The sequence below is a fragment of the Carettochelys insculpta genome, chromosome 1 (genome assembly GCF_033958435.1).
Source record: "Carettochelys insculpta isolate YL-2023 chromosome 1, ASM3395843v1, whole genome shotgun sequence".
Lineage (NCBI taxonomy): Eukaryota > Metazoa > Chordata > Testudines > Carettochelyidae > Carettochelys > Carettochelys insculpta.
The window spans coordinates 281072998-281099055 of record NC_134137.1 but is presented as its reverse complement, the minus strand read 5'-3'; the positions used below and the strand labels follow the sequence as shown (position 1 = coordinate 281099055).

The 26058-nt window shown below is 55.3% G+C and overlaps 1 protein-coding gene across 1 annotated transcript; it reads left to right on the top strand.

Moving 5' to 3' along the window:
* The first annotated feature begins 4228 nt into the window (after window positions 1–4228).
* LOC142007296 (extracellular serine/threonine protein kinase FAM20C-like) lies at window positions 4229–25403 on the top strand. The gene is made up of 9 exons (XM_074983906.1): window positions 4229–4704; window positions 4843–4921; window positions 7902–7994; window positions 9677–9792; window positions 10601–10781; window positions 11138–11247; window positions 24225–24306; window positions 24554–24613; window positions 24961–25403. Exons 1-9 carry the CDS (start codon window positions 4503–4505, stop codon window positions 25190–25192), a joined length of 1155 nt encoding a protein of 384 aa, XP_074840007.1. The 5' UTR covers window positions 4229–4502; the 3' UTR covers window positions 25193–25403.
* The last annotated feature ends 655 nt before the right edge of the window (window positions 25404–26058 follow it).

Here is a 26058-nt window from a genome sequence, read left to right as displayed (position 1 = left end):
AGGCCACGGTCGGGGCCGTCGTCATGGAGGTAAGGAGGCCCAGGCAAGCACCCACTGGGGGGGCGGGGGGCTGGGTGTGGGCTTGGGGAGGGATGGAGGGGCCGGGTGTGGGGCTGGAAAGGGAAGGGGTACCAGGGAGGGACAGGCTGGGCAGGTGGGGTACCCGGGGAGGTGCCTGGGAGGGGGGCCTGGGGGAAAGACCCTGGGGCACCTTGCACAGCCTCATGGGCAACTGTGTTCCCTCCCAACAGGTGGTCCATGCGCTCAATGCCATGTTGCTCCAGAGGGTCATCTGACGCGGGGACCTGGACGCAGCCGTCGCTGGATTCACCTCCGTGGGGTTCCCGAACTGCTTCGGGATCCTGGATGGGACCCACATCCCCATCCGCGCCCCGGACCACAGTGGAGGAAGATACATCAACCGCAGGGGCTCTGCAGGCCATGGTGGACAGTGGGGGCCGCTTCCAGGACATGTATGTGGGCTGGCCCGGCTGCACACACGATGCCCATGTTTTTAGAAACTTGGGCCTGTGCCGCCGGCTGGAGGCAGGGACCTACATCCCCCAGAGGGATCTCCCTGTGGGGGACACCACCGTGCCCCTCTGCCTTGTGGCGGACGTGGCCAACTCCCTCCAGCCCTGGTTCATGTGCCTGTACACCAGCCACTCAACGCCAGCCAGGAGCAGTTCAATGCCCGCCTGAACCACGCCCGCCAGGTGGTGGAGAGAACATTTGGCCGTCTGAAGGGCCGCTGGTGGTGCCTCCTTGCCCGACTGTACGTCAGCCTCCAAAACATCCCCCAGGTTGTGGGAGCGTGCTGCACGCTCCACAACATCATTGAGAGCAAGGGGGAGGCTTTCGTCCAGGGGTGGGCATTGACGCTGTCACGGGCTTCCCCCAGCCGGCTGCCACACCCATCTGCCAGGCCCACCATGAGGGGGTACGGGTCCACGAGGCCCTGCGGGCCCACTTCGATCAGGGAGACCCCTGAGCACCTCCCTGGCCTTCCCGAGACACACCCCACACTGCCCGCACGCCACCCTCCCAACAAGAACACGTCTCCAGCTTTTTGAAAAATAAAACCATGTTTTTTTTAAACTGGATAACTTGTTTGGTTCACCAAAGAAACTGCAACTAATATACAAAAAGGGGGACAACTACATACATGGGCCAACAGCCAAGCTGTCTGCCGGGCCCCCATCAGTCCAGGATGGGGGTAGAGGGGCGCGAGCCCCGGCGGGTACGGCTCACAACCCCCCCCCGCCGCCCCCGGTGTCTGCGGTCCCTGGCGTGGCCAGCTGGGGGCTGGGAGGACTGGCAAGTATGGCCGGGATGCCTCCACTGGCCGGTCTTCAGCCCCAGTGGGCTCTGTGGAGCTTCCCAGTGGTGAGGCAGGTGGGGTGGCAGGTGGGGCAGCAGGCAGCGAGACGGGTGGGGCGGCAGGAGGGGCAGCAGGTGGCGAGGTGGGTGGGGTGGCAGGTGGGGCAGCAGGCGGCGAGGCGGGTGGGGCGGTGGGGAGGGTGGCCCAGGGGACAGCGAGGGGCGGGAGCCGGGCGACGGCCTCCCAGATCAACCCAGCTATGTCCCTGAAAACCCCCATAAAGTCCTCCCATGCCACCCACCGCCGGGTGGACTCCTCCCGCTCAAAACAGAGTCTTTCCTCCGCCACCTCCATCTGCCACTGGAGAGTTGCCAGGAGCTGAGGGTCCACCAGGGCCATCCCCAGAGTCCAGTGGTGGCAGGACCGTCCCGCTGGCCTTGGGGGTGTCTCCGGGCGCTGGTGGTGGCTGACCTCCGGTGGGCTGTCGGGGACAACAGAGGTTGCCTGGCTGCCTGGGGCGTTGGATGCTGCAGCTGGAGAGAGGGAGAGAAGGAGGGGAAGGCTGTTAGTCCAGTGCCCTGGCCCGTGGCCCGTTCTCCCCACCCCCTCTTGGGTGCTGGGTCTCCGTCCCCATCGGTGGGATCGATGTCCCTGTTGACTGTTGCCATGGCATTGTCCCCCACCGCCCCCGGGGTCAAGACTGAGTTCTGTCCATAGGTACAGGTGCTGATGGGCGCTGATGGCCGTGCCGCCATCCTGGGACTGTACTGTGGCTGGGAATTCGTGGGTTGGGGTCCGCTGGGGGTGTGTGAGGCTGCCAGTCATGGCTGGTGCCCCTGCCCTGTGGCCCATGGGTATGTGCTCTGTGGGGTACGTACCTGACCGTCCATTGCCGCGGTCAGGGGAAGCCCGGTGGGCGGACGCCCGGATGGTGCTCCGGGAGGGGAGGTCGATGAGGAGCCCCCACTCCTCGCTGCTGGACCCCTTCTCTGCTGTCCCGAGGGGGGGCTCCTTGGGTGGGCCCTGGGGTGCGGGGCTGGCCTCTGGGCCGGACTCCGGTTCTGAGGCCTGCTGGGGCTCGTCAGCCATGGTGTTAAGGGTGGCTGGGGAGGAGGAGGTGTCCCAGGGGCCCAGGATGGCCCTGAGCTCCCCGTAATAGGGGCAAGTGGCAGGGGCAGCCCCAGACCGGCTGGCCAAGTCCCGGGCCCAGGCGTACCCCTGCCGCAACTCCTTCACCTTACTCCAGACGTGATCCGGAGTGCAGGCAGGGTGACCCCAGGCGGCCAGGCCCTCGGCCAGTCGGGTGAACGCTTCTGCATTCCACCACTTGCTCCCCATCACGTGGAGCACCTCCTCCTCACCCCAGAGCCCCAGCAGGTCTCGGAGCTCGGCCTCCGACCAGGAGGGTCCCTGCGTCCTTTTGGCCCACCGCTTGGCTGCTGGGGGTGCCTGGGTCCCCTCAGGAGGGGAGCCCTGGGGGCACTCGGGGGGCTGGCTTGAGGTCATGGGTGGAGGCAGTGGAGATCGGGGCCTCTGAAAAGCATGCAGGGCTAGCAAGTGCTTGTGTTGCTGCCTGCACGCTCTCAGCTTCCTGCCACAGGAAATCCGGGTCCGTGGTGCTTTAAAGGCTGCTGCACGCGGGGACCATAGAGCCCCACAGGGGCTGGACAGAGCGTCTCAACCCCTCACCTGATGGCCGCTATGGAGGACCCCGCTATTTTGAAGTAGCGGGACGCGGATCGTCTACACATACCCTACTTTGACGTTCAGCGTTGAAGTAGGGTGCTATTCCCATCCTCGGATGGGAATAGCGACTTCGACGTCTCACCGCCTAACGTCGATTTCAACGTCGAAATAGCACACAGCACATGTAGATGCGACAGGTGCTATTTCGACGTTGTGCTGGCTACTTCAAAGTAGCTGGCTAGTGTAGACGCACCCAGTGTGTAACAAACTAATCAAAGGGAAATGAAGGGTCGGGAGAGAGGGTCAGCATTAAGTTTGTGTCTGGAAAACAAGTATGGATCTCCTTTTTTCCCTAACATTTTAAAATATATAAATACAGGTGAGTCCTTTAAAGTAACTGGTATCATACAATTAATTGTATGCACTGGTGGTAATGCTTATGCTGGGAGGAATTCAGCTGGATTTGGACCCCAGCTAAGAATAGAGTCAAAGCAGGGCTGAGAGGTTTAAATCTGTTGCTTTTCTTAAAAAGAGATTTTGGAATCTTTCTCAGACGATCAAATAATGCAGTCTCCTTTTCCTGCACCCAGCAGGCACTGTGGGCCACAGGGTCAGGTCTGGTCTGCCTTAAAACACTTGTGATCCAATAAGACCAGATTCAGGGGACACTGTGGAAAGGCCCAGTCCCGGAAAAGCCAGGGATACTCTCGATCAGGTCTGAGGTGCATACAGGAGCCTTGGCCTGCAGAGTCAGGGAATGCTTTCCCAGATTGTGTCTAGACTTACCTTGACAGCCAATGGCTTTTATGCAACATTTGATACACCAATTCCTTACCAAAAAATTGAGTTTGCAGCCCTTGCCTTCTGTGCCTGTCTTCACGGCAGAAGGTTGACAGGAGCATTCCTCCCGTTGACCTTCCTTACTACCATGCTGCTCAGGAGGAGCTGGAATGCACTATTTTGGGGCTCTCACCTTTGGGGAGGCTGGGTGTGAGCTCTGGAAGCCCCCTAGAAGTGGGGTGGGGGGCATCAGTGCCCAGACTGTGGCCCCACTCAGTCTTCTTCCTCTGAGGTTCCATACACCTGCCATCACTCCTCTATGCCTCCTCCTGCCTTAAGGACAAGTGATTGGGGGGTGGGGTGGAGAGGAGTGAGCAGTGGGCTGCAGGATTTGAGGGTGGGGAGGGAGGAAGAGGCCAAGCAGAGCCTTAGGACAGAGCACAGTTGGGGCCATGGCCCAGGTGTCGGTGGCATCCTCACCCTGCAGGAGTCTCTGCTGGCAGCACTGCAAAGGTGACCGGCAGCAGGCCTCTTGCCCCTTAAGCCTCCCCAAGCCTCATACCCACCGCTCATGCTCCTTTCCTCCCTGTCTCCTCCTGGCTTCTTGTTTGCTAGCAGCTGTGTGAGCAGGCCCTGATCTTGTGTGGGTGTGACCATAAGGAGGCGCTTTGGAGCTGGAGAGTACATTGTGCATGTCCTAAACCCTGTTGTTATTATGCGGGGGGTGGCTTTTGGCTGTAGGATCAGCAGCAGTAAGGCAGAGATGGAACATCCAACTGGGAAGACCCCATATGATACCTACCCCCCGTGGCTCAAGTTCCACATTGGCATCAATCGCTATGAGCTGTACCCTTGCCAGGACCCTATCACTTCTACCCTGCTGGAGGACCTGGCTACACAGAAAATCATTGGCTCAGGTACCAGTCTCTTCTTGCTTCCCCATGCGTGCCTGCTGTGTCTACATTTCTTTTTGTCCTTCTCCGTGTGTGTCTGTTCCTCTCCTCCGTCTCTTTCCCCCTTTTCTCCTGCCCTGACTCTTGTCTGTATCATTTCAGTCCAGAAACCTGGAGGAACCCAACTGAAGCTGATCATGACATTCCCCAATTACGGGGAGGCACTCTTCAAACCCATGAAGTGAGTAAGGCCTGCAAGAGAGGGGCCAGGGCCCCGTCTGTTCCAGAGATGGGTGTGAACAAACATCCCATGTCCAAACACCCCGGGCTTGGGCTCCTCTGCAAACTTTTCATTCCACTGTGAGGAAATCCAGCTAGGAGACGGAGGAAGGCAGGAACTCTAGTGTTATTCTGTCAGCTCATTTACCAGAACCCCTGTGTGGGAAGCTGGGGACGTGAGGTGAACTCCACACTGACACCTCCTTCCCTGAACAAATGAGAGGTGCAGTTCAGCTGCTTGTTTCTCCTGGGGTGGTGCGACCTCTAATGGTAGAGAGGAGCAACTCAGAGTGGATCATTTTGTGTATGACTTACACAGCCTGAAGGGATTACGAGGAGTACGAGGAAGGGAGGACATTTGTACTGGGGGACCCCAAGCTCAGTGTGCTCCCAAAACTTCTGTAATGCCTTTGTAAAAAAAAAAAAAAAAAAAAGGGAGGAAGCCAACCTGAAGTACCAGGGAGGCTAATTTGTCTTTATGGCTTGCCAGCATGTATGTGTAAAGAACAACAGGAGGGGTGCCAGGATGGGGGATGCTATTCTGCGAAACAGTGACTGTGAAAAAGATTTGGGGAGTCATGGTGGATAATGAGCTAAACCAGAGCTCTCCATGTGAAGCTGTGGCTAAAAGACCTAGTACAATCTTGATATATATAAACAGAGGAATCCCAAGTAGGAGAAGAGAAGGAGAAGAGAATCTTAAGTAGGAGAAGAGAGCTTATTTTATCAGTGTGTCTGGGACTGGTGCAACAGCTGCTGGAATACTGTGTCCAGTTCTGGTGCCCATGCTTCAAGAAGGATCTTGATAAATTGGAGAGAGGTCAGAGAAAAGCCATCAGAATGATTAAAAGATTAGGACACATGCCCAACACAGTGATAGATGCAAATCACACAGTCTGTTTAGCTTAACAAAGAAACAATTAAAGGGTGACTTGTTCTTAGGCTATAAATATCTACTTGGGGAACAAATATTTAATAATGGCCTCTCCGGTCTATCAGAGAAAGTCAGAACATGACCCAATTGCTGGAAGTAGCAGCTGGACAAATTCACTTTGGCTACATCTACATGAGAGGGTTTTGTCGACCAAACTCACGGAATATCTTCACACAAAATGGGTTTTGTCAACAGCCTGTTGACCAAACTCAGCACTTCACTGGCAGCGTTCCGCCTCTCCACGATGAGAAAGAATGCCTTTGTTGGCAGTTTCTGTCAACAAAAAAGCCATATAGACACTCCCAGGGCCCTCTGTTGACAGACAGGGCTCCCAGTTGGCCGTCCTGTTGAGAGAGTGGCCAGGCTGTCTGGTCACTCTCTCTCAACAGGGCGGATTGCTGCCTTTGTCTATGGACGTGATCTGTCGACAGAGGATTTGTCAGACGATCTCTTCCAAAAGTAACTCCTGTCGACAGATTGCTGTAGTGTGGACCAGTGTTTCGTACCCTTTCTTTTATAAAGTGCCCTTTTTTCAAAAAAAATTATCAGTACCTCCAGTATCCACAATTTTCAGGCACACGTAATTTTTTTCTACTTTTGCAACATATTTGTTTAAACAACTTAATTGTAACTGGTTGGTTGGAAGAAATTGCCTATAGCCAATAAACTTGCCATCATACTTATGATTGTGCAAAGGGGCTAAATAAAAAAAAAATTAGATGAATATAAAATAAGTCCAATTTTTATTCAGACATATGTATACATATTTTATGCGAACATCAATGAACAGTGATCAATGAAATTGCAAAAAAATGATAATTAATTTAATATGAATTTTGAGTTTGGATGAAATCAGATGTTCAGACCTAGGTGTCAAACTGCTGAGGAACACAATTCAATCAATGTTGCTCATACGGTTTCCTGTTGCCAACCGTCTTCCAAATCTGCATTTTTATTCTTTGTTTTCACAAGAAATCGGCCCAGTTTAGACGCTTTCAGTTGTAATTCTAAACACTGAAGTAAAATTGTACAAATAACAATGTTATCACTTACTGCAGGTAACAAGTATAATATTCCAGCACCGGGCACCTGCAGCTCCCCACTTTAACCCAATCCCCCTCCCCTTCTCCAGAGCCAATGCCCCTATCCACCCCCCCCCCACTGTAATCCAATGCCAGTGACCCACCGGAGCCACTGCCACACACTTCTCCCTCCAAGTGCTGGGGGAATGCACACGCAGAGCGGCACACAGCGCTCTCGCTGCTCCAAGCATTTTGTTGCTCAAAGAGATGCGTACAGCTCCAGCGTGCGTACCCTCCCCCGGACTTCTCTCGCATACCTCTAAGGGTACGTGTACCACGTGTTGAGAAACACTAGTGTAGATGTAGCCATTGGACTTCAGGGGGCTGGACTCAATGACCTCCTGAGGTCCCTTCCAGCCCTAGGATTCGATGATTCTAAGTTGCACATTTTTTATGAGCGTAATGAATCACTGGAACAATTTAGCAGGGGTTGTGGTGGATTTGCTATCACTGGGGAAGTTCTGTGGGCCTGTTTTATACGGGAGGTCAAGCTAGATCAGTGGTTCTCAACCTATTTACCATTGAGGGCCACGCGTGCAAGCTCTCTGTGTGTGATATGGATTGCAGCTGTGTGCTGTATGGCCCCGAGGGTGTCACATGGGCTGTAGCTGGGCTGATTGAGCTGCAAGCAGCCTGAGGGCTGAGAACCATTGGGTTAGATGATCACAGTGGTACTGTCTGGTTTTGGAGCTGTGAAACAAGCAGCAAATGGTGGGGTAGCACTGGGGGCAGCTAATGAATGGGATGGGGAGATGGTTGCTACAGCTCTAGTGTCCATGATGAGTTTGCAGAGGGAAGTGACATAGAACATGTGTCTGGATCAGAATGTGAACGACTCCCAATTTCCCCCATAGGGTGAGCAGTCTTAGACTCGCCACTGGAGGCTTTAACCATTTGTGCCTTTACTTACCTCCCCTTTCATTCAGGCAGACCCGGGACCAGGAAACCCCAGCAGATTTCTTTTACTTCTCGGACTTTGAACGACACAATGCAGAAATAGCAGCCTTTCACCTGGACAGGTGAGTCCCGCAAAGGCCTTCCAGCTCCCAGCTCCATTCTTCAGGGGACAGAGCGTACAGCTATTCAAAGGGGCTGGCAGCAGCCTTGAGACCTTAGGCAGAGAATCTGCCTTCTGCAGGGAGCCTCCTTTCTCTCTCTGGTGGGGAAACGGGAATCCTAATTCAGACTGTTTTGACCTTGGGGAAACAATTATATCTTTGTATATGTCACCAAAACATCGTGCGCATCTATGGTGATACGAAGATTCCGTTCCATGTGCATCCATTCCTAAGATTCCCACACACACATTTGCTTGGGCCCAAATCCAGCTCTGCACAGTATATGCCTTTGCCAGTATGCCTCAGGCTTGACCCTCAGCATTTCCTACCTTAGCAGTGCTAGGACTTCCCGACACAAGCAGCTGCCAGCACACTTCAAACCTGACATTAGAGCACCTCTCTCCTTCCCCCAATCCATCTCTGCTCGTGTTCTACTGTGTGAACCCTTTGGATCCCCACTGGCCTGCACCTGGACCGTTCTGGGCTTCCCACACAGCTCTGGTGATGTACCCTCTAGTAACCCCATGCATTTCCAATACAAGGCTCTCTTAAACACAGATTGTCCTGCCAGATTGTAAAGTAATATTTTGATATGAACAAACATTCATTTAGGGACAGACCCAACTGAAATCTACCATTGTTGCACATCAGGTGCAGGACAGAGCCCCAATGCGACCTATATTTCTCCAACGACAAAGGGGGTTTCTGGGGAAATCCCAGCCTTCATTAGAGCAGGTGTTCTCAGGACAAATTATTTGGTGGCCTCAGACTGCGGGGACAAATTAAGCCCTGGATGGTTGTTGGGAGAGGTAGTGGAGGCCCAGGGCAATGGTGGTGGGGTGGGCGGGTGGGTGGGTGCCTGGGGGAGGCAGCAGGGGGCCACAGTCAAAAGTCCCCCCAACAGGGGGATGGGACACAAAGCCACATGGCTTGAACCTCGGCCTGCACCACTGTGCAGTCGGGGCTGGAGATCAAAGCCCTACAGCCAGAACCTGCTGCCCCACCACCACAGGGCTGGAGCCCAAAGCCCAAACCCCACTGCCAACAGGAAGGTGGGGGACTCGCCAGCTGCAGCCATAGCAACCAATACTGAGGTAGTGCTTCTAGGAGCACCAGCAAGGGGAAGGGGCTGCTGCTTTGCCTCACCACGGAAGCACAGTGCAGGAAGCTGTGGCAGCATGAAAAGCCCCTGGTGGCTACATGCAGCTAGAGTGGCCACATCTCAGAAAAGCTGAGCAGAGTGTCTTCTCCAGAAACTTCGGAGCTGCTGTATGGGATCAGATCACCTGTACTCAGCCTCCACATAAGGGAGAGCTGGACAATGGCCCATCTAGTCCTGTAACCTGTGTCCAACACTTGCCAGTATCTGAAGCACCAGAGAAAGGTGCAGAATCCCTGTGATTTGCACCTAAGCATGAAATACTATGACAATGGGGTAGTGGAGAAAGTCCCTCTTGGCCCCACATCTTACACGCCCAAGCACGGCAATCAATCGCCCTTGTCATTCTGACTCTAGCTAAAGCCAGTGCAGAAGCTGTTCTTACCATCTGCCGGATCGCTGCGAAACAAGCCCTCCACTTAGGGAAGAAACAGCTTTGGTCCTGCGTTTTGTTTAGTTCTTTGTGTTCTCCTTGTTCCCAAAGGATCCTGGATTTCCGGAGAATCCCCCCCGTGGCTGGCCGTGTGGTGAATATAACCAAGGAGATTCGTGACATCACAACGGACAAAAAACTGGCTAGAACCTTTTTCATTTCCCCAGGTGAGTGCTCTCTGGCTGTGTGCCCGTCACAAGTGCCTTGACTGGGCTGCTGTGGGGTAAACTGCAACTCCAGGGACGTGTATCTTCACATCCCGCTAGCCACCGCCCAACCCTGATGTGATTGAGGAACCATCGGCAGTACCTCTGGATGCAGGTCCACAAGACTGAGAGTTCTGGCGCCACTCCCAGGTTATCTCCCTGGGTTCTCTTCTCTCCTTCCAATCCAGACAGTCCGCCCATTTGCTCCATCACACTAGGGATTACCTGCCCAGGAATCCCACCTTCTGTTGGAGTTACTTGCCTGGATGCCTCTTTCCCACGATACAGGACTTCCCAGCTGTTGTGCCCTGTGGGCATGCCCTCTCCCACATCTCACTGATCTCCTGCCAGCTGTGTATTTCAGGCTGTGGCGATGACACTGGGATCCCAGCTACGCATTTGCTGAGTTTCAGCCATAATGGTGCCCATTCAGGTAAACTTCACAATAAGAGCAGACCCACTTTCTTCTCACCCAGCTCTACTACTGTGTAGAATTACTGGCCAGACCCTGCAGGTGAGCTCTCCTCAACCCACATGTCATATCACTCACCAGGCTTTTATACCTGGCCCTGCAGATTTCCAAGACCAGCATCCGATGAAGTGAGTCTGTGCTCACGAAAGCTCATGCTCAAAACTTTTCTGTTAGTCTATAAGGTGCCACACGACCCTTCATTGCTCTCACCAGGCTCTGTTATTCCTTGGCCGAGTCGGGACAGCTGCTCTTTGCTGACTTTTGCTCTTTCCTTACTACCCCTCTCCTTCCTGCCAGCCAACAACGTCTGCTTCTACGGTGAGTGCTCCTACTACTGCTCCACAGAGCACGCCCTGTGCGGCAAACCGGACCAGCTCGAGGGCTCCATGGCGGCCCTTCTGCCTGACAAGGAGCTGGCCAAACGTCAGTCCTGGCGCAGTCCCTGGAGACGCTCCTACCACAAGAGGAAGAAGGCAGAGTGAGTGTGTTGGGGGGGCAGGTGGGGCGGGGGCTGCAGGAGAGGTGTGGTGGGGGGCAGCACGACTGACAGTTGTGTGGGGCAGAGGAGGTGTCTGTGGGGGGAAAGGTGGTGCAGAGGTAAGGCACTGGGTCGGGGAGGCAAGCTGAAGGTGATGTGTCCCTCACAGCCTGGCCATGCATGAGAACGAACGTCTACTATAGGCTGTTCCTTGAAATCCAGGGGTGGGGGTGGGGGATGTGAAGGCTCAGAGAAGCCCAAATGGTGAAAAGGAGTCATCCAAAGTTTCCATGATGCTCCCCCCACCAAGCCCACAAGGACACCCTATGATTTCCCCCTTCGTCCTCTCTTCCAAGCTGGGAGCTGAATCCGAATTACTGCGCCGAGGTGAGAAAGACACCGCCCTACAACAGCGGCTCCCGGCTGCTCGACCTCATAGACATGACTGTGCTGGATTTCCTGATGGGTGAGTGTCTGCCCCTCTCCTGGCAGGAGGAGCCTACAACCTGCCCCATGTCCTCCCAGGCCTGGGCCTACAGATCTGCCCACCTGTGACACACCTGTACCGACAAGGAGGCTCTGAGGTTTTGCATGGCTATTTTTACTGACAGGCAAGATGACCCAGCTCAGTGGTTTGAGCATGAACGGGCTAAACCCAGGCTTGTGAGTTTAATCCTTAAGGGGGACATTAAGGGATCTGAGGCAAATAGATTTAAAAAGAAAAGGAGGGGTGGTGCTTTCTCCTGCTGTGAGAGCAGGGGACTGGACTTGATGACCTCCTGAGGTCGCTTCCATCTCTATGAGATGTGTCTCTCCACTCATGCCTACAAATAATAAGCGGGTAGAGTCAGGGCAGCAGCTGCAGCAGTGTTACTGAGTGTGCTCAGTACAAGCCAAGCAGCAGGTCTGGGAGGGCACATGACCCTGCATGCCACTTCTGTTATTTATAGCCCAGTCAGAATTCACAGGGCATAGGCAGGGCTCTCTTGGGAAACTCTGTCCCTCTGCCCGCTCTCCCTGCCTGTCCCTGCACAGCTGTAGTCTCCCAGTGCTACTACAAGAGTCCCTGGCTCTGCCCCCTACTGGCTGTACTCCGGTATTGCACTTCACACATGAGGGATTTCCATCCTTACCTTTCTTTTTAACCTTTAACTTCCAGAATTTTGATTTACACTCACCCCTCGTTAAATGAGTACTTTACTTACCAGTACTCACTTAACTGAGGGGCAGATATACTTACCTTTGTTCACTGGATGAGTGAACTCCACCCCACTAATACGAGTTTTACCCCCTCCCTACGGCCCCAACCTGCTGCAGCCTGCGCCCCCCCGCCAGCTCTGCAGCCCCAAACCACCACAGCCTGACCCCACAACCACCAGCCCTGCAGCCCCAAACCACCACAGCCTGACCCCACAACCACCAGCCCTGCAGCCCCAAACCACCACAGCCTGACTCCCCAACCACCAGCCCTGCAGCCCCAAACCACCACAGCCTGACTCCCCAACCACCAGCCCTGCAGCCCCAAACCACCACAGCCTGACCCCACAACCACCAGCCCTGCAGCCCCAAACCACCACAGCCTGACTCCCCAACCACCAGCCCTGCAGCCCCAAACCACCACAGCCTGACTCCCCAACCACCAGCCCTGCAGCCCCAAACCACCACAGCCTGACTCCCCAACCACCAGCCCTGCAGCCCCAAACCACCACAGCCTGACCCCCCAACCACCAGCTCTGCAGCCCCAAACCACCACAGCCTGACCCCCCAACCACCAGCCCTGCAGCCCCAAACCACCACAGCCTGACCCCACAACCACCAGCCCTGCAGCCCCAAACCACCACAGCCTGACCCCCCAACCACCAGCCCTGCAGCCCCAAACCACCACAGCCTGACCCCCCAACCACCAGCCCTGCAGCCCCAAACCACCACAGCCTGACCCCACAACCACCAGCCCTGCAGCCCCAAACCACCACAGCCTGACTCCCCAACCACCAGCCCTGCAGCCCCAAACCACCACAGCCTGACCCCCCAACCACCAGCCCTGCAGCCCCAAACCACCACAGCCTGACTCCCCAACCACCAGCCCTGCAGCCCCAAACCACCACAGCCTGACCCCACAACCACCAGCCCTGCAGCCCCAAACCACCACAGCCTGACCCCCCAACCACCAGCCCTGCAGCCCCAAACCACCACAGCCTGACTCCCCAACCACCAGCCCTGCAGCCCCAAACCACCACAGCCTGACCCCCCAACCACCAGCCCTGCAGCCCCAAACCACCACAGCCTGACTCCCCAACCACCAGCCCTGCAGCCCCAAACCACCACAGCCTGACCCCACAACCACCAGCCCTGCAGCCCCAAACCACCACAGCCTGACCCCCCAACCACCAGCCCTGCAGCCCCAAACCACCACAGCCTGACTCCCCAACCACCAGCCCTGCAGCCCCAAACCACCACAGCCTGACCCCTCAACCACCAGCCCTGCAGCCCCAAACCACCACAGCCTGACCCCCCAACCACCAGCCCTGCAGCCCCAAACCACCACAGCCTGACTCCCCAACCACCAGCCCTGCAGCCCCAAACCACCACAGCCTGACCCCCCAACCACCAGCCCTGCAGCCCCAAACCACCACAGCCTGACCCCCCAACCACTAGCCCTGCAGCCCCAAACCACCGCAGCCTGACCCCCCAACCACCAGCCCTGCAGCCCAAACCGCCACAGCCTCACACCCCAACTGCCAGTCCTGCAGCCCCAAACCGCTGCAGCCTGAACCCCACCCCCACCAGCCCCACAGACCCCAAACCGCCGCAGTCTTAACCCCCGCACCCACCCCACGGACCCAACCTGCAGCAGCCTGAACCCCCCACTGCCCATCAGCCCTCCTCCCCCCCGCGGACCCAACCTGCCACCAGGTTTTAACCCTCCCTCCCACTCATGGCCCCAAATTGCCCCCAACTTTTAACCCTCCCCAACCCCCTCTCCCCACAGCCCAAGGTTCACTTACCTTTCAAAAACAGCACCACCTGCTGCCGCTCCTTCCCTGAGTTAGGAGCACTAGGAACCAATCAGATACTTCTACATGTATTTTAATGGTTATTTAGTGTCCCTCTTACAAGTTTTCGCCTACAAGTGGAAAGTTGGGAACCAATTGTGCTCGTATAGTGAGGGATGAGTGTAATTTTGTTTTAAACCAACTAAACCCTGGGCTCATACACTCTTCCCACTTCCTGACATGTTGTTCTTAGCACTCCTATTACGTATTATACTTCATCAATTACCAACAGAAAGCTATTTCCTTCTTGTCTGTTATTAATGCCCCTGCTACCATAATGACCTGCCCTAGATCACTGAGGTTCAGATTGTTGCTGAGGAGGATGAAGTCCAGCTTATCAAGGGTTCCAGGGTAACATTCGCGAGAGTGGGTATAATATTGCCCTTTAGCATTCCTCTTGTTGACCAGACTACACCATTGTAGGTCTAGACCCCACTGGGAAAGCTACTTTCCTTTTAGTAAAGTGTCTTTTTCTTTTATCTGTGCAAAGGTTTTCACCCATAGACATCTAACTTCAGCAACTTGCTTTCCTCAACGGGCCAGCATTGTCCGTATCTGTTTTTGCGTGCTCCTGGCAAGAGTGTGCAGCCAGTGGCTCACCCCTCACAATCACCCCGAACAAATCACAATCCCCTTTATGAAGGTAACAGAAATGGTAACAATAGTTGTGCTGAAATTACCCCATTCTTAAGCTGCTGGGGCCCTGGAACTCCTGAAACCAAGGCAGCAAGGCTGGATAGCATCTGTGATCTTCCTCGTTCACCTGTCTCCTCCCATCCCACAATAGGCACTCAGAGCAGCTGGTATTATGATGCCATCTATTGGGAAACAAGGGGGTAAGAAAAGATCCTGCTGGGATGGTGGCCACAGAGATGTGTCTGTCTAAACAGCAAAGAAAAACCTGTGGCGGGGCTGTGCCAGCCAGCTTGGGCTCGTGGCACTTGGGCTGTGGGGCTGTTCATTGTTGCGTAGACTTCTGGGCTTGGGCTGGAGCCCAGCCTCTGGGACTCTGCATGGTGGGAGGATCCCAGAGTTCACGCTGTGCTCTGAGCCTGGAAGTCTTCAGAGCACTGAAACAGTCCTCAACCCAAGAGAGGGCCAGCCACGAGGTTTGATTTGCTGTGTAAACATCTAGCGCCAGAGCATCCTGACCCCTGCCACGGGACAGGGATGTGATCTGTTGTAATTGCACCTCAGATGACTGAAGCCAGGAATAAAGCTCAGTTGGATATGTTCTGAATGCTTGTCCTGGGATGGGAGAAGCACTTAGGTTTACTTCAGCAGGGCCATGTGGGATGTAAAGAGAGGTGAATGGAAGAGGGCGTGACCCAGTATGCTGCTCTGGCAAGAGCTGGCTGAGCTGCTGCAAAAGCCAGCAGGGATCTCTTTAAAGAGCTGGCAGAGACCCAGGTTGTGATACGACAGAACCTGTAGGAAATATACAGGTACTTTCGCCCCTGGATATAAAACTATACAGCCTGTAGGTCTTGTACTCTTACACTGGGTCACTGGCGGTGTAACTTATCTCCAAGCTGTCGAACCGTGGCATATCCATTACCTTTCCTACAGACTATTTATAGTTTCATTCCATTTGCTGTACAGGTGCATTCCATCAAAGGACAATGACGGCTATTGCCCCATCACTGGCTAATGCTGTCAGTGTTTTCCCCCCTTACCATTTACACTCCTGCCCTTCTGGTTTCTTGTCTTTCTTTGCTATGGATGTGTTCCAGTGCCCACCTTGGTGCTGTTCCCAGGATTCTGTTAGCCCAGGGATGTGAACAGCACCTCTTGATCTGTCTATTGTCTTTGCTGAGTCCCAGTTTCTTTAACTGGTTACATAACTTGGATAGTTTCCCTTTTCCGCTGTCTTTTGTCACTGACGCAAGCAGTTAGACTGATTTGCTGCTGGTGCCGCTGGACTTACTTCTGCTCCGTTTATGGCTATTATCTGTTAATAGCTTTCAGATTGCCCCACTGAGAACCATGAGAGACCTTCTGTCTCAGCCTCAGGCTGAAGATACTGATCTTCCAAATCCCACACCTACCTACCCACTCCCACTTCCAAATCAATGTTTTAGATTTGCCATTGGGAATTTCTTTCACTCCCTTTTTGATTTTTGTTCTGCTACTGATGTGCCTCTGTCTTTTCCTGGGTTTAGTGCAGTTTATACTCTATGAAATACCACCACCTGGATTAACTGGGCATGCTGTAGTGGGGGAGCAAGACCTACATTGTATTGCTGAATAATGCAACTTCACTCACTCTCCGGGGGGTTTCCAGTTTCTCTGCAGGCCATTATCCCGCCTTGATCCTTCTGTTAGTGCTATTGTCCATTTTTTCAAACACTTTAAATCTCTGACCCCAGAGTTCAAGGCTGTGCTCTGAAGCAGAAGTCTGAATATTGATTCCCTAAACTTTAAAGGGGCTATAACAGACAGTGCCTCTCTCTAAATTTCTTCCTTTTGGATAACTGTGGAACTCTGGCCAAGGACTTCAACAGTTTTGAGTGATTTTAGATGCTCAACTTGAGGCATCTTAAAGTAGCCTGATTGTCAGAAGGTGCTGAGTGCTGGCCCTCTGCAAATCAAGCCTAGTAAGCTGTCCCAGATCAGACACCCCAAATCACTAGCCATCACCCGCTTTTCAAATCTTGGCATGTGTTATTTTACCAGTCAAAATTCACCCTCTGGTACTGGCTTTTTTTCTGCATCTTGATGTCTTTCATCTACATCTGACAGCAGAGTGGCCACGATTGTTCTTCTTGACTCTTCTTTCTGCAGCTTGGACAACACTTATGTTCCTGATATCTCCTTGGTTGATACCTCAGCACTGTCCTGCAAAGGACTTTAAAGATCTTCCCCTCAACTTACTTCACTTCTTTCACCACACAGGCATGTTAGTGGATAGACTGTTCATTAAGCAAGTGTTATACATGCAAATGTAGTGCACTGGTCACTGCTAAAAGAGGAGACTGGACTTGATTGACCCTCAGTCTGATCCCTATGGCTTATCCGCTTACCTCTGGGTTCATGGTTAGCTGTTTAGCTTTCCTGGTCTTTATTTTCCTTTGCCATTTACAGTATAGTCTTCCCCCGCCTTACGAGGGTAATTCGTTCCTGAAAAACCCCTTAGGGCAAATTCTCATAAGTCAAAAATGTAATTACCATTAATTTCAATGGGAAAAAAATGTATGCGTTCTTGAGCCCCAAAATGTACACCCATTTATCCTAAAACAACACCAAATCCTATTAAATCCGGTGCAAGGGGGCCGGCAGAGCAGAGCAGGGCATGGGGAGGCAGCCCAGCCTGAGCACAACGTAGGTTAAGTGGAGAGGGGGTGCTGCCAGGGGCTGGCCACGTGGGGAGCTAGGCAGGCACAGGGGGTCCCCGGCTGGTGAGGGGCGATGCCTCTCTCATGCCGGGCTGCGTGGTGGAGAGACCCCACCGGTGGCAGTTGAGGCGGCAGCAGCAGGCAAGCCAGGCGCTAAAGGGGAGGGAGCGCCACAAATGGCGAGCGGTGCCTGAGGCACAGCTGCACAGGGCGGACAGCGGCGGCCCCCTAGCACGCCCAGAATCCACGTCTCGCAGAGCAGTGTGACCTACTGCCGGGACTCGGACGAGTCTACCTCCCCGCACCAGACTTCCGCCCTCTTGCAGGGCGCCGCCGCCCCCCTGCACGGCCTCTTCGTCAAGACCAACGCAGCTGACTCCATCCGCTCGGTGCTTGCCTCCAAATCAGTCCTCGTAAACGCAAAGAAATGCCTCGTAAGCTGAAGTAGGGGTATTAAATGAAACTCCTTGTAAAGTTGAATTCTTATAACTCAAATGGGCGTATCTCAGGGTATGACTGGACCTTACAGTTCTCAGGGTCCTGCCATAGTAAGTTTTCCATGAGACTGAATATTGGTATCCAGGGATAAGCAGATCCAGTGTCTGCCGCTTTTCTGCTTCCAGCACTCCCTCTGAATCCATGTTTTCAAGCAGCATTTCATCAGATCTTGCCTCTCTTGAGATCACAGCAGTTGAGGTCACAGTTCAGTCTGGATACTGCTGTTGATAAATCTGTCAGCAGGGCAGGGTAAAACTGTCTCTGGATGTGATCTGCTTCATATTTCATCCCTGAGCAGATGACTCCAGGTGCAAATAAAATTGGATTGCCAGGATCCTTGGCATGTCCAGCAAAGTCTGATGTGTTCTCTTTGGGGTTTAGTCTCAGTCAGTCGTTCAACACTGGTACAATTCTGTCAAAATTCTTGCTCAGAATAATATCTTACCCTATAGCTTTTGCCTGAATTTTAATGAAGTCTGAATGTATCTCATGGCAATTTCTTGTGGGGGACCAGGAACCATGACTGATTTAACTCTGGCAGTATAGTTAAAGCAGGACAGTTTTTGCATGTAGACAAACACTTTAGTCCATTACTTCTCTCTCCTCACTGGGGTTGCAGCTCCTTCCAGTTTAATACTATCTGCAAAAGCTATTAACGTGCTGTTCAGTCCTTCTTCTTGATCATTAACTGGATGTTAAATAAGATGGTTCCAAAACTGATCTCTGAAGCACTTCTCTCTCGACTGCTCCTCCAACTTACTACATTGTCATTGCTAGTTATTCTTTCTGAGCTACTTCATCCAGGTATCAGTCCACAGGGCAGTGACACATCCAAGAGGATATCGACATCCATTCTGAGAGTAAGATTCTGTGAGCCACAGTATCCAAAGCTTTACTAAGATCCAAATATGATCCACTGCCACCCCTTAAACCATTAATTTTGTAATTCTATCTAAAAAGCAGGAGAGTTTGGCTGACAAATTCTCTTACTGATAAATCTAATGCTGCTTATTGCTCATGGCTCTGTTATCCTGGGTAGTGATCGTTAGGATCGTTCTTCTTTCTTGTTTTGCGGATCAGCATCTCCAGTACTTTATACTAGTGACAATGCTCTGCCATGGCTATTCAGAAATCAGGGGGACAAAGTGTATTTGCTTCTTTCTTCACTACCTGAGGATATATAGAATCCAGGCCAGCTTCTCTGTCTACCTCCTTCATGGTCCCAACGTGTTCTACTCCACTTCCAGCTGCTCCAGTCCTGCCCAATCCCACCACACTCACAACTCTAATTTTGTACTTCAGTCCTGGTATGCAGCTCTCTCCTGCTGTTCCATTTCTCACCTCTGCAAGGACACAGACCTGAGCAGTGGCATCCCCGGCTATCCCAGTCTTGAGACTTCCACTGCAAAGAAACAGCCAGTCCTGCCAAACCAGCCAGTGATTTCAAACTCATTTCACTGATGACCCACTGGAAGTTCAACCCATGTCTCTAAAATAGAGAAGATGTGCATGGCACTGATTCATTCTCTTTCCACTTGCTCTGCCCTGGTCTACACTGCAGCGTTAGGTCAGTGTACAGCATCTGGCAGGAGCCTCACTTGGCAAGCATTTACACTCCCACTGGCAAAACCCGCTCGCTATGCCAACATCATAACGCCACCCTCACAAGAGGCGTAGCACTTAGGGCGAACGGTATCAGTGTAGATGCTGCATTTTTTACATCAACTGTTGCTGCCTTTCCGAAGCCTTCCCACAATGCCCACAGTTAAATCAACATAAGTGTTCCTGATGAGAACATGCACCTCTGACACAAGGGTTACGTCTACACGTGCACGCTACATCGAAATAGCTTATTTCGATGAATAACGTCTACACGTCCTCCAGTGCTGGCAACGTCGACGTTCAACGTCGACGTTGCACAGCACCACATCGAAATAGGCGCTGCGAGGGAACGTCTACACACCAAAGTAGCACACATCGAAATAAGGGTGCCAGGAACAGCTGCAGACAGGGTCACAGGGCGGACTAGCGCTTCTGGGGCAACAGCTAGCCGCTCCCTCAAAGGGCCCCTCCCAGACACACGCAGCCTGCACAGCACACGGTCTGCAGAGCCACAAGCACGCGCACCCCGAGCGACGCAGGCATGGACCCCCAGCAGCAGCGGCAGCAGCAGCAGCCAGAGGTCCACACAGCTGCCCCTGTAGGAGCAGTGCTCGCCCTGCTCCATGCCATGCAGGAGGCAGCTGAGCACCTCCTTGCCACAGAGGAGGAGCTGCCTGCAGGGGAGGAGGACGCAACCCCCAACCCTGCAGCACCCCTCTCCTCCCCCCGCCGCACACGCTGCCGGCTGTGGAGCTACCCCACCAGCACTGACTGGTGGGAACGGCTGGTGCTCGGAGAGTGGGATGACGACCGCTGGCTCCGGAACTTCCAAATGAGCCGGCAGACATTTCTGGAGCTCTGCCAGTGGCTCACCCCCCGCACTGAGGCACCAGGACGCTGCCATGCGGCGTGCCTTCAGCGTCAAGAAACAGGTCGGCATCACTGTCTGGAAGCTGGCCACTCCAGACAGCTACCGATCCGTGGGGCAGCAGTTTGGCGTCAGCAAGGCCACCGTCGGGGCTGTCCTCATGGAGGTAAGAGGACCCACGGGGGGATGGGGAGGCAGCCCTTGCAGGGGAGGGGAGGGGAGGGGGGGCCAGGGCAGGGGAGGGCCACACACACCCTGCACACCCCTCATTGGTGCTCTCCCATGTGCTTCCCCTGCAGGTCGTCCATGCCATCAAAGCCCTGCTCCTCCACAGGCTCGTGAGGCTTGGGGACCCAGATGCCGCCATCGCGGGCTTTGCCACCCTGGGCTTCCCCAATTGCTTCGGGGCTCTGGATGGGACCCACATCCCCATCCGTGCCCCGGAACACAGTGGAAGAGGCTACTTAAACAGGAAGGGCTACCATTCTGTGGTCCTCCAGGCCTTGGTGGACAGCCGGGGCCGTTTCCTGGACATATATGTGGGCTGGCCTGGCAGCACCCACGACGCCCGGGTATTCCGGAACTTGGGCCTGTGCCGCCGGCTGGAGGCAGGCACCTACATCCCCCAGCGGGAGATCCCTGTGGGGGACACCACCATGCCCCTCTGCATCATCGCAGATGCGGCATACCCCCTCCGGCCCTGGCTCATGCACCCATACACGGGCCACCTGTCAGCCAGCCAGGAGCGCTTCAACCTGCGCCTGAACCACGTGCGCCATGTGGTGGAGCGCACATTGGCCACCTCAAAGGGTGCTGAAGGTGTCTCCTCACCCGCCTTAATGCGGGCCCCACCAACATCCCCCAGATTGTGGGCGCGTGCAGCGCCCTCCACAACCTCGTGGAGAGCAAGGGGGAGGCCTTCGTTGAGGGCTGGGCTGTGGAGGCCGGCAGGGCCGATGTACAGCCACCCGCTGCCCCCAGTCGCCAGGTGGACCCCGAAGGGACCCAGTTCCGGGAGGCCCTGCGGGCCCAGTTCAATGAGGCCGCGGGGTGAACGCTGGCAGGCCCCCCACTGCCCCCCGCATCCTCCACAACACTCCCTGCCCCTACGCCCACACCACAGAGCACCCAAGAGCACCCCCCCCCACTTTTCTTGTAAATAAAAACAGACATTTGTTTGTCAAATCAAATATCTGTGGAACTCTTATTATTATTATCAAGACTAACTATTTACAGGCAAAATCAAACTTATGTATATATATGTATTATAAATAAGGATAAGATGAAAGGGGAAGACAAGGAAGGGGAGAACTATGTACATGGGGGGGCAAGGATCAGCATAGCAACAGGGGTCAAATATACAAACTATTTACAAAATAACATAAAACTGGGGGGAATATATACAAAGGTGGGGGGGCACGTCCTGGGCCCCACACCCCCTAATGTCCAGCGCTAGGGGTTGGCGGCTGCGATCCGCGCCTCGGCCTCAGCCCTGGCCGGGGCTGGCTGGGGGCCGGGCGGACCGGTAGATACGACCAGCGGGTGTCAGCTGGCCCTAGGTCCCCCTCGGCGGAAGGGCCCTCGGTGGCGGGTGGCGGTGCGACGGCGGCCGGCGCAGCGGGTGGAGCAGGCAGGGTGGGCGCAGCAGCGGCCGGCGCGGCATGGGGGGCCAGGTAGTCGGCGATACGATCGAATGTCTGCATGAAGGCCCCCCATGCCTCCTGGCGCCAGACCAGCGCCCGCTCCTGCAGCTGGAGGTGGCGCTCCTCCACCCACAGCCGCTGCTCGGCGACCTCCAGCTGCCGGCGGTGGAGGGCCAGCAGCTGGGGGGCCGTCGCCGTCGGGTGGTGGTGCTGGGTCCGCCGTCTTCCCCGCCGTGGGGCTGGTCGGTCCTCCGCCGAGGGGCTGGCCTGGAGTGATGGCCCTGGTGGGCTGTCCGGGACCACTGACACCTCACCGGCGCTCTCCGGTCCTTCCGATGGTGCAGCTGCGGAACACAGGAGGGGCGGAAGAAGAGTGGAGACAGCAGTTAGTTAGCACGGCCCCCAGCCATGGCCCTTGTCCCCCCACCCCTCTGCTGCAGGTTCCCCATCCCCATCCCTGGGAGATGCTGCTGTGATGGGGTTCAGGGGTCCCCCTGCACTGCACCCCGTCCGCTGGCAGGAGTGACTCTCACTCAGCACGTACAACAGGAAGTTTATTAGGCAACAGATGCCCAGTTTCTCACAGAAGCGACAGTACAGCAGTCAGAGACAGTCCTTCCAACCCGTCCTGGGGAGAAGACCCCGAGGGGTGCCCCTCTGGGGTGTAGCTTTCCCCCTCCTCAGGCTGGCTGCCTTCTAGCTCTCCCTTCCCCTAGCCTCTAACTGCCGCCCCCGATTCAAACCCAGCTCAGCTTCTCCCTCCTCTTTGTTCAGGGCAGAGGTGTAACCTGCCAGTTGTAGCCCCAGGATCATCCTTAGCCACTGGGAGCTATTCTGCTTGTGTCTCATATCTAGCCTGAGTCTCGCATTTGCACTCCCCCAACTCCACCGCATGCTGCTGCTGCTGCTGCTGCTGCTGCTGGGTGTCCCACCCCCTCCCCCCAGGGGACCCTAGAGGTTCCACTCCCCCCAGCCCCGGGGATGGGGCATGGCACTGTTGTGCTGGGGGGAGGCAGGGGCTGATGCACGCTTCTGAGGGCCATGCCACTGCTGTCCTTGGGGCCATGGTCATCTGGGCATGTGGAGGGCCCTGGTCATATCTATTACCCCCGCCCCTCAACCCCGGGGGTGTGCACTGGGGGGGTACATACCTGATGGTCCACTCCCACAGTCGGGGGACACCCGGTGGGCAGACTCCCAGCTGGAGCTCCTCGAGGTCAGCATGATCCTCAAGCCGGCGTCGCTGGAGGAGGACTCCCCCTCCTCCTCCTCCTCCTCCAGTGCTCCAGGGGTGGGCTCCTGGGGGGGCCCCTGGGGTGCAGGGCTGGCCTCCGGGGCGGACTCCGCCTCCGGGGCCTGCTGGGGCTCCTCAGCCGAGGTATCAAGAGTGGCTGGAGGGGAGGAGGTGTGCTGGGGGCCCAGGATGTCCCTGAGCTCCCTGTAAAAGGGGCAAGTGACGGGGGCGGCCCCAGATCGGCCGGCCGCATCCCAGGCCCGGGCATAACCCTGCCGCAGCTCCTTCACTTTACTGCGTACATGATCTGGAGTGCGGGCAGGGTGACCCCGGGCGGCCAGGCCCTCGGCTAGCTGAGCGAATGCATCTGCGTTCCGCCTCTTGCTCCCCATTACCTGGAGCACCTCCTCCTCGCTCCAGAGCCCCAGCAGGTCCCGCAGCTCGGCCTCCGTCCGGGAGGGGGCCCGCTGCTGCTTCCCCGCCTGGCTGCTGGGCTGGGAGCCCTGGCTCCCCTTTGGGGGGGGTCCCCTGGGGGCGCTTGGGGGGCTGGGGGGCGGCCATCGCGTCGGGTGTGGGTGTGTGGGTGCAGAGAAGCGTGCAGGCTAGCCGCGTGGCAATGCTGCTGCCTGCACACTCTCTCAGCTTCCTGCACAGGAAGGCAGGAGGCGGGGAGCTTTAAGGGGCCGCTCCACGCAGCCACCATCGAGCTCGGGCTGGAGAGAGCATCTCTCAACCCCTCAGCTGATGGCTGCCATAGAGGACCCCGCTATTTCGATGTTGCGGGACGCGCAACGACTACACATTCCCTACTTCAACGTTGAACGTCGAAGTAGGGCGCTATTCCCATCCCCTCATGGGGTTAGCGACTTCGACGTCTCGCCGCCTAACGTCGATGTTAACTTCGAAATAGCGCCCAACATGTGTAGCCGTGACGGGCGCTATTTCGAAGTTGGTGCCGCTACTTTGAAGTAGGCGGCCCGTGTAGACGCGGCCAAGGAGTGAAGTGTGGACATGTAAAAGCAATTTAATTACTACAGTGACTGTGTGTCAATGTACTTTAGGTTGATGTACTTGTGTAGTGAAGGCAAATTCATTATCAACATTGTCCCTTGAGCTCAGGATGTGCGTGAAACAGAATATTTACCTTCTCTGCTATTTCCCCCTCTATCTTTGCACTTTCTCTGCCCCCCTTCTCCTCTCCCCTCTGCAGGTAACATGGACCGACACCACTATGAGACCTTTGAGAAGTTTGGTAACGACACCTTCCTGCTTCACCTGGACAATGGCCGAGGGTAAGGGCGGGAGGTGGGTTCCGGCTGGCAATACGTGTGGGGAACTCCTGACACAGGGACGCCATGGGAAGGATGCAGGAGCGGGGCCAATCTTTGCACATGCCGGGAATGACGTGGCGGCCCAGACCCCACCGTTTGTGATGTCATTGCCCTGTTGCTGATGAGTCTCTGGCCCACGTGGGATGGACAATATTGCGCAGCCCATCAGGGGCACATCAGAAAGTGACACTCTCTTTGCTTTCCTTAGATTTGGGAGACATTCTCACGATGAAATATCCATCCTGGCCCCTCTCCAGCAGTGCTGCAGGTAATGCCTCTCTTTGCTCCTTCCCTCTCCATCCCACCCCTGAGGGGGCGGCTCTCGAAGGAAGGAGTGGAACCCTGATTGTTCTGGTTCAGGAAGGCCTCTATCTAGAGTGGGCGACTGGATCCATTTCCCTCCATTGTTATGTGGAGCAGAGTGGCTGCGGTGCCCCACCCAAGGGTCTCAGCAGTGGGCAAGCGATCCCTACATATGCTGTCTGCAAAGCACATTGGGCTCACTCTGGGTGGAAACCGCTGCGTGAATATCAGGTGTGGCTGTGGCTGTCGCTGTCCCTTTACTTGGCTGATTATTTTCTCCCCTTTCTTTCTACCTCCCACCCCCACTCTTAGCATCAAGAAGTCGACATTCTTGCGCTTGCAGCTGCTTGCCACAGAGCCGTACCGCCTCAGCGACGTCATGCGGGAGTCGATGACCACAGACCGCCTCTCGCCAGTCCTCTCAGAGCCTCACCTGGAGGCGCTGGACCGGCGGCTCCAGCGAGTGCTGGACACGGTGCGGGTGTGCCTGGTGAAGGGAAGCCAGAAGGAGGTGCTCGTGGATGACATAGGAAAGCTGCAATAAGGGATATGGCAGCATCAAGACAGTAGGAGCAAACGAGTGTGACAGGCTGAGCAGACACCCCTTCCCACCAGGAGTCCCGAGGCTGCCTCTGCAAGTTGGACTCTTGCTGGCTGAGAATCAGCACTGCTGCAGCCATGGCTGGGAGCCCATCTTGGGGGCATAGTCCCTGGATTTACTGTTGGTGGGGAGACAGTTCAGAGGGGGAAGTGAGTGGGGCAAAGAGAGACATGGGGGAGGTTGGGCTGTAATCAAGGGGGGAACCCTCTGAAGAGAGCCCCGGGCAGGGAGGGCAGGCTGGGGAGGGAAGCAAGTTTCAAACTCCGGTAAACATTCAGCACCTGCAGAGTCCTGGGGCCAGCAGGTCTAGTCTCCGCTAGAAACTGGCATTGGCACAGCTGCAGTGTTGTAGCACCTCTGGTTACTACGCTCTAAGCCAATGGCAGGGAGCCTCTCCCTGAGATGCAGTAACTGTGCCTGTGGGAGAACCTCTCCTACTGACACAGCACTGCGTACATGGTGGGTTAGGTCAGTGTATTGTATCGCTTGGGGGGGATGGATTTTTTGCACCCCAAGAGACACAGTTATACTAAAGGAGACGTGCGGGGTAGGCCTGGGTTTGGGTAAGGCCGAGAAGCAGGGACTACTTAGGGAGAGAGGTTATTCTTGTGGATAAGACACTTCAGGAGACTCGGGAGTTCTGGGTTTGTTCTTTTGCTTTGCCATCACCTCTGTGACCTTGGGTAAGTCACCCATCTCTCTGGGCCTCTGCTCCCACTCTGTAAAATGCCTTTCTCTCACCCATATCACGCTATGTGTTTGCGCAGCATCTAGCGGCACAATGGGGTTCAATCTTGCTTAAGGCCTCA

What these genes read in the sequence shown, in the direction of transcription:
- LOC142007296 (XM_074983906.1), top strand. Translation starts at nt 4,503, where the DNA reads ATGCGGGGGGTGGCTTTTGGCTGTAGGATCAGCAGCAGTAAGGCAGAG. An exon ending in AACCTTTTTCATTTCCCCAG is followed by an intron (nt 9,793 to 10,600) that starts GTGAGTGCTCTC and finishes CCTTCCTGCCAG; the next exon opens with CCAACAACGTCTGCTTCTAC. An exon ending in CACAAGAGGAAGAAGGCAGA is followed by an intron (nt 10,782 to 11,137) that starts GTGAGTGTGTTG and finishes CTCTCTTCCAAG; the next exon opens with CTGGGAGCTGAATCCGAATT.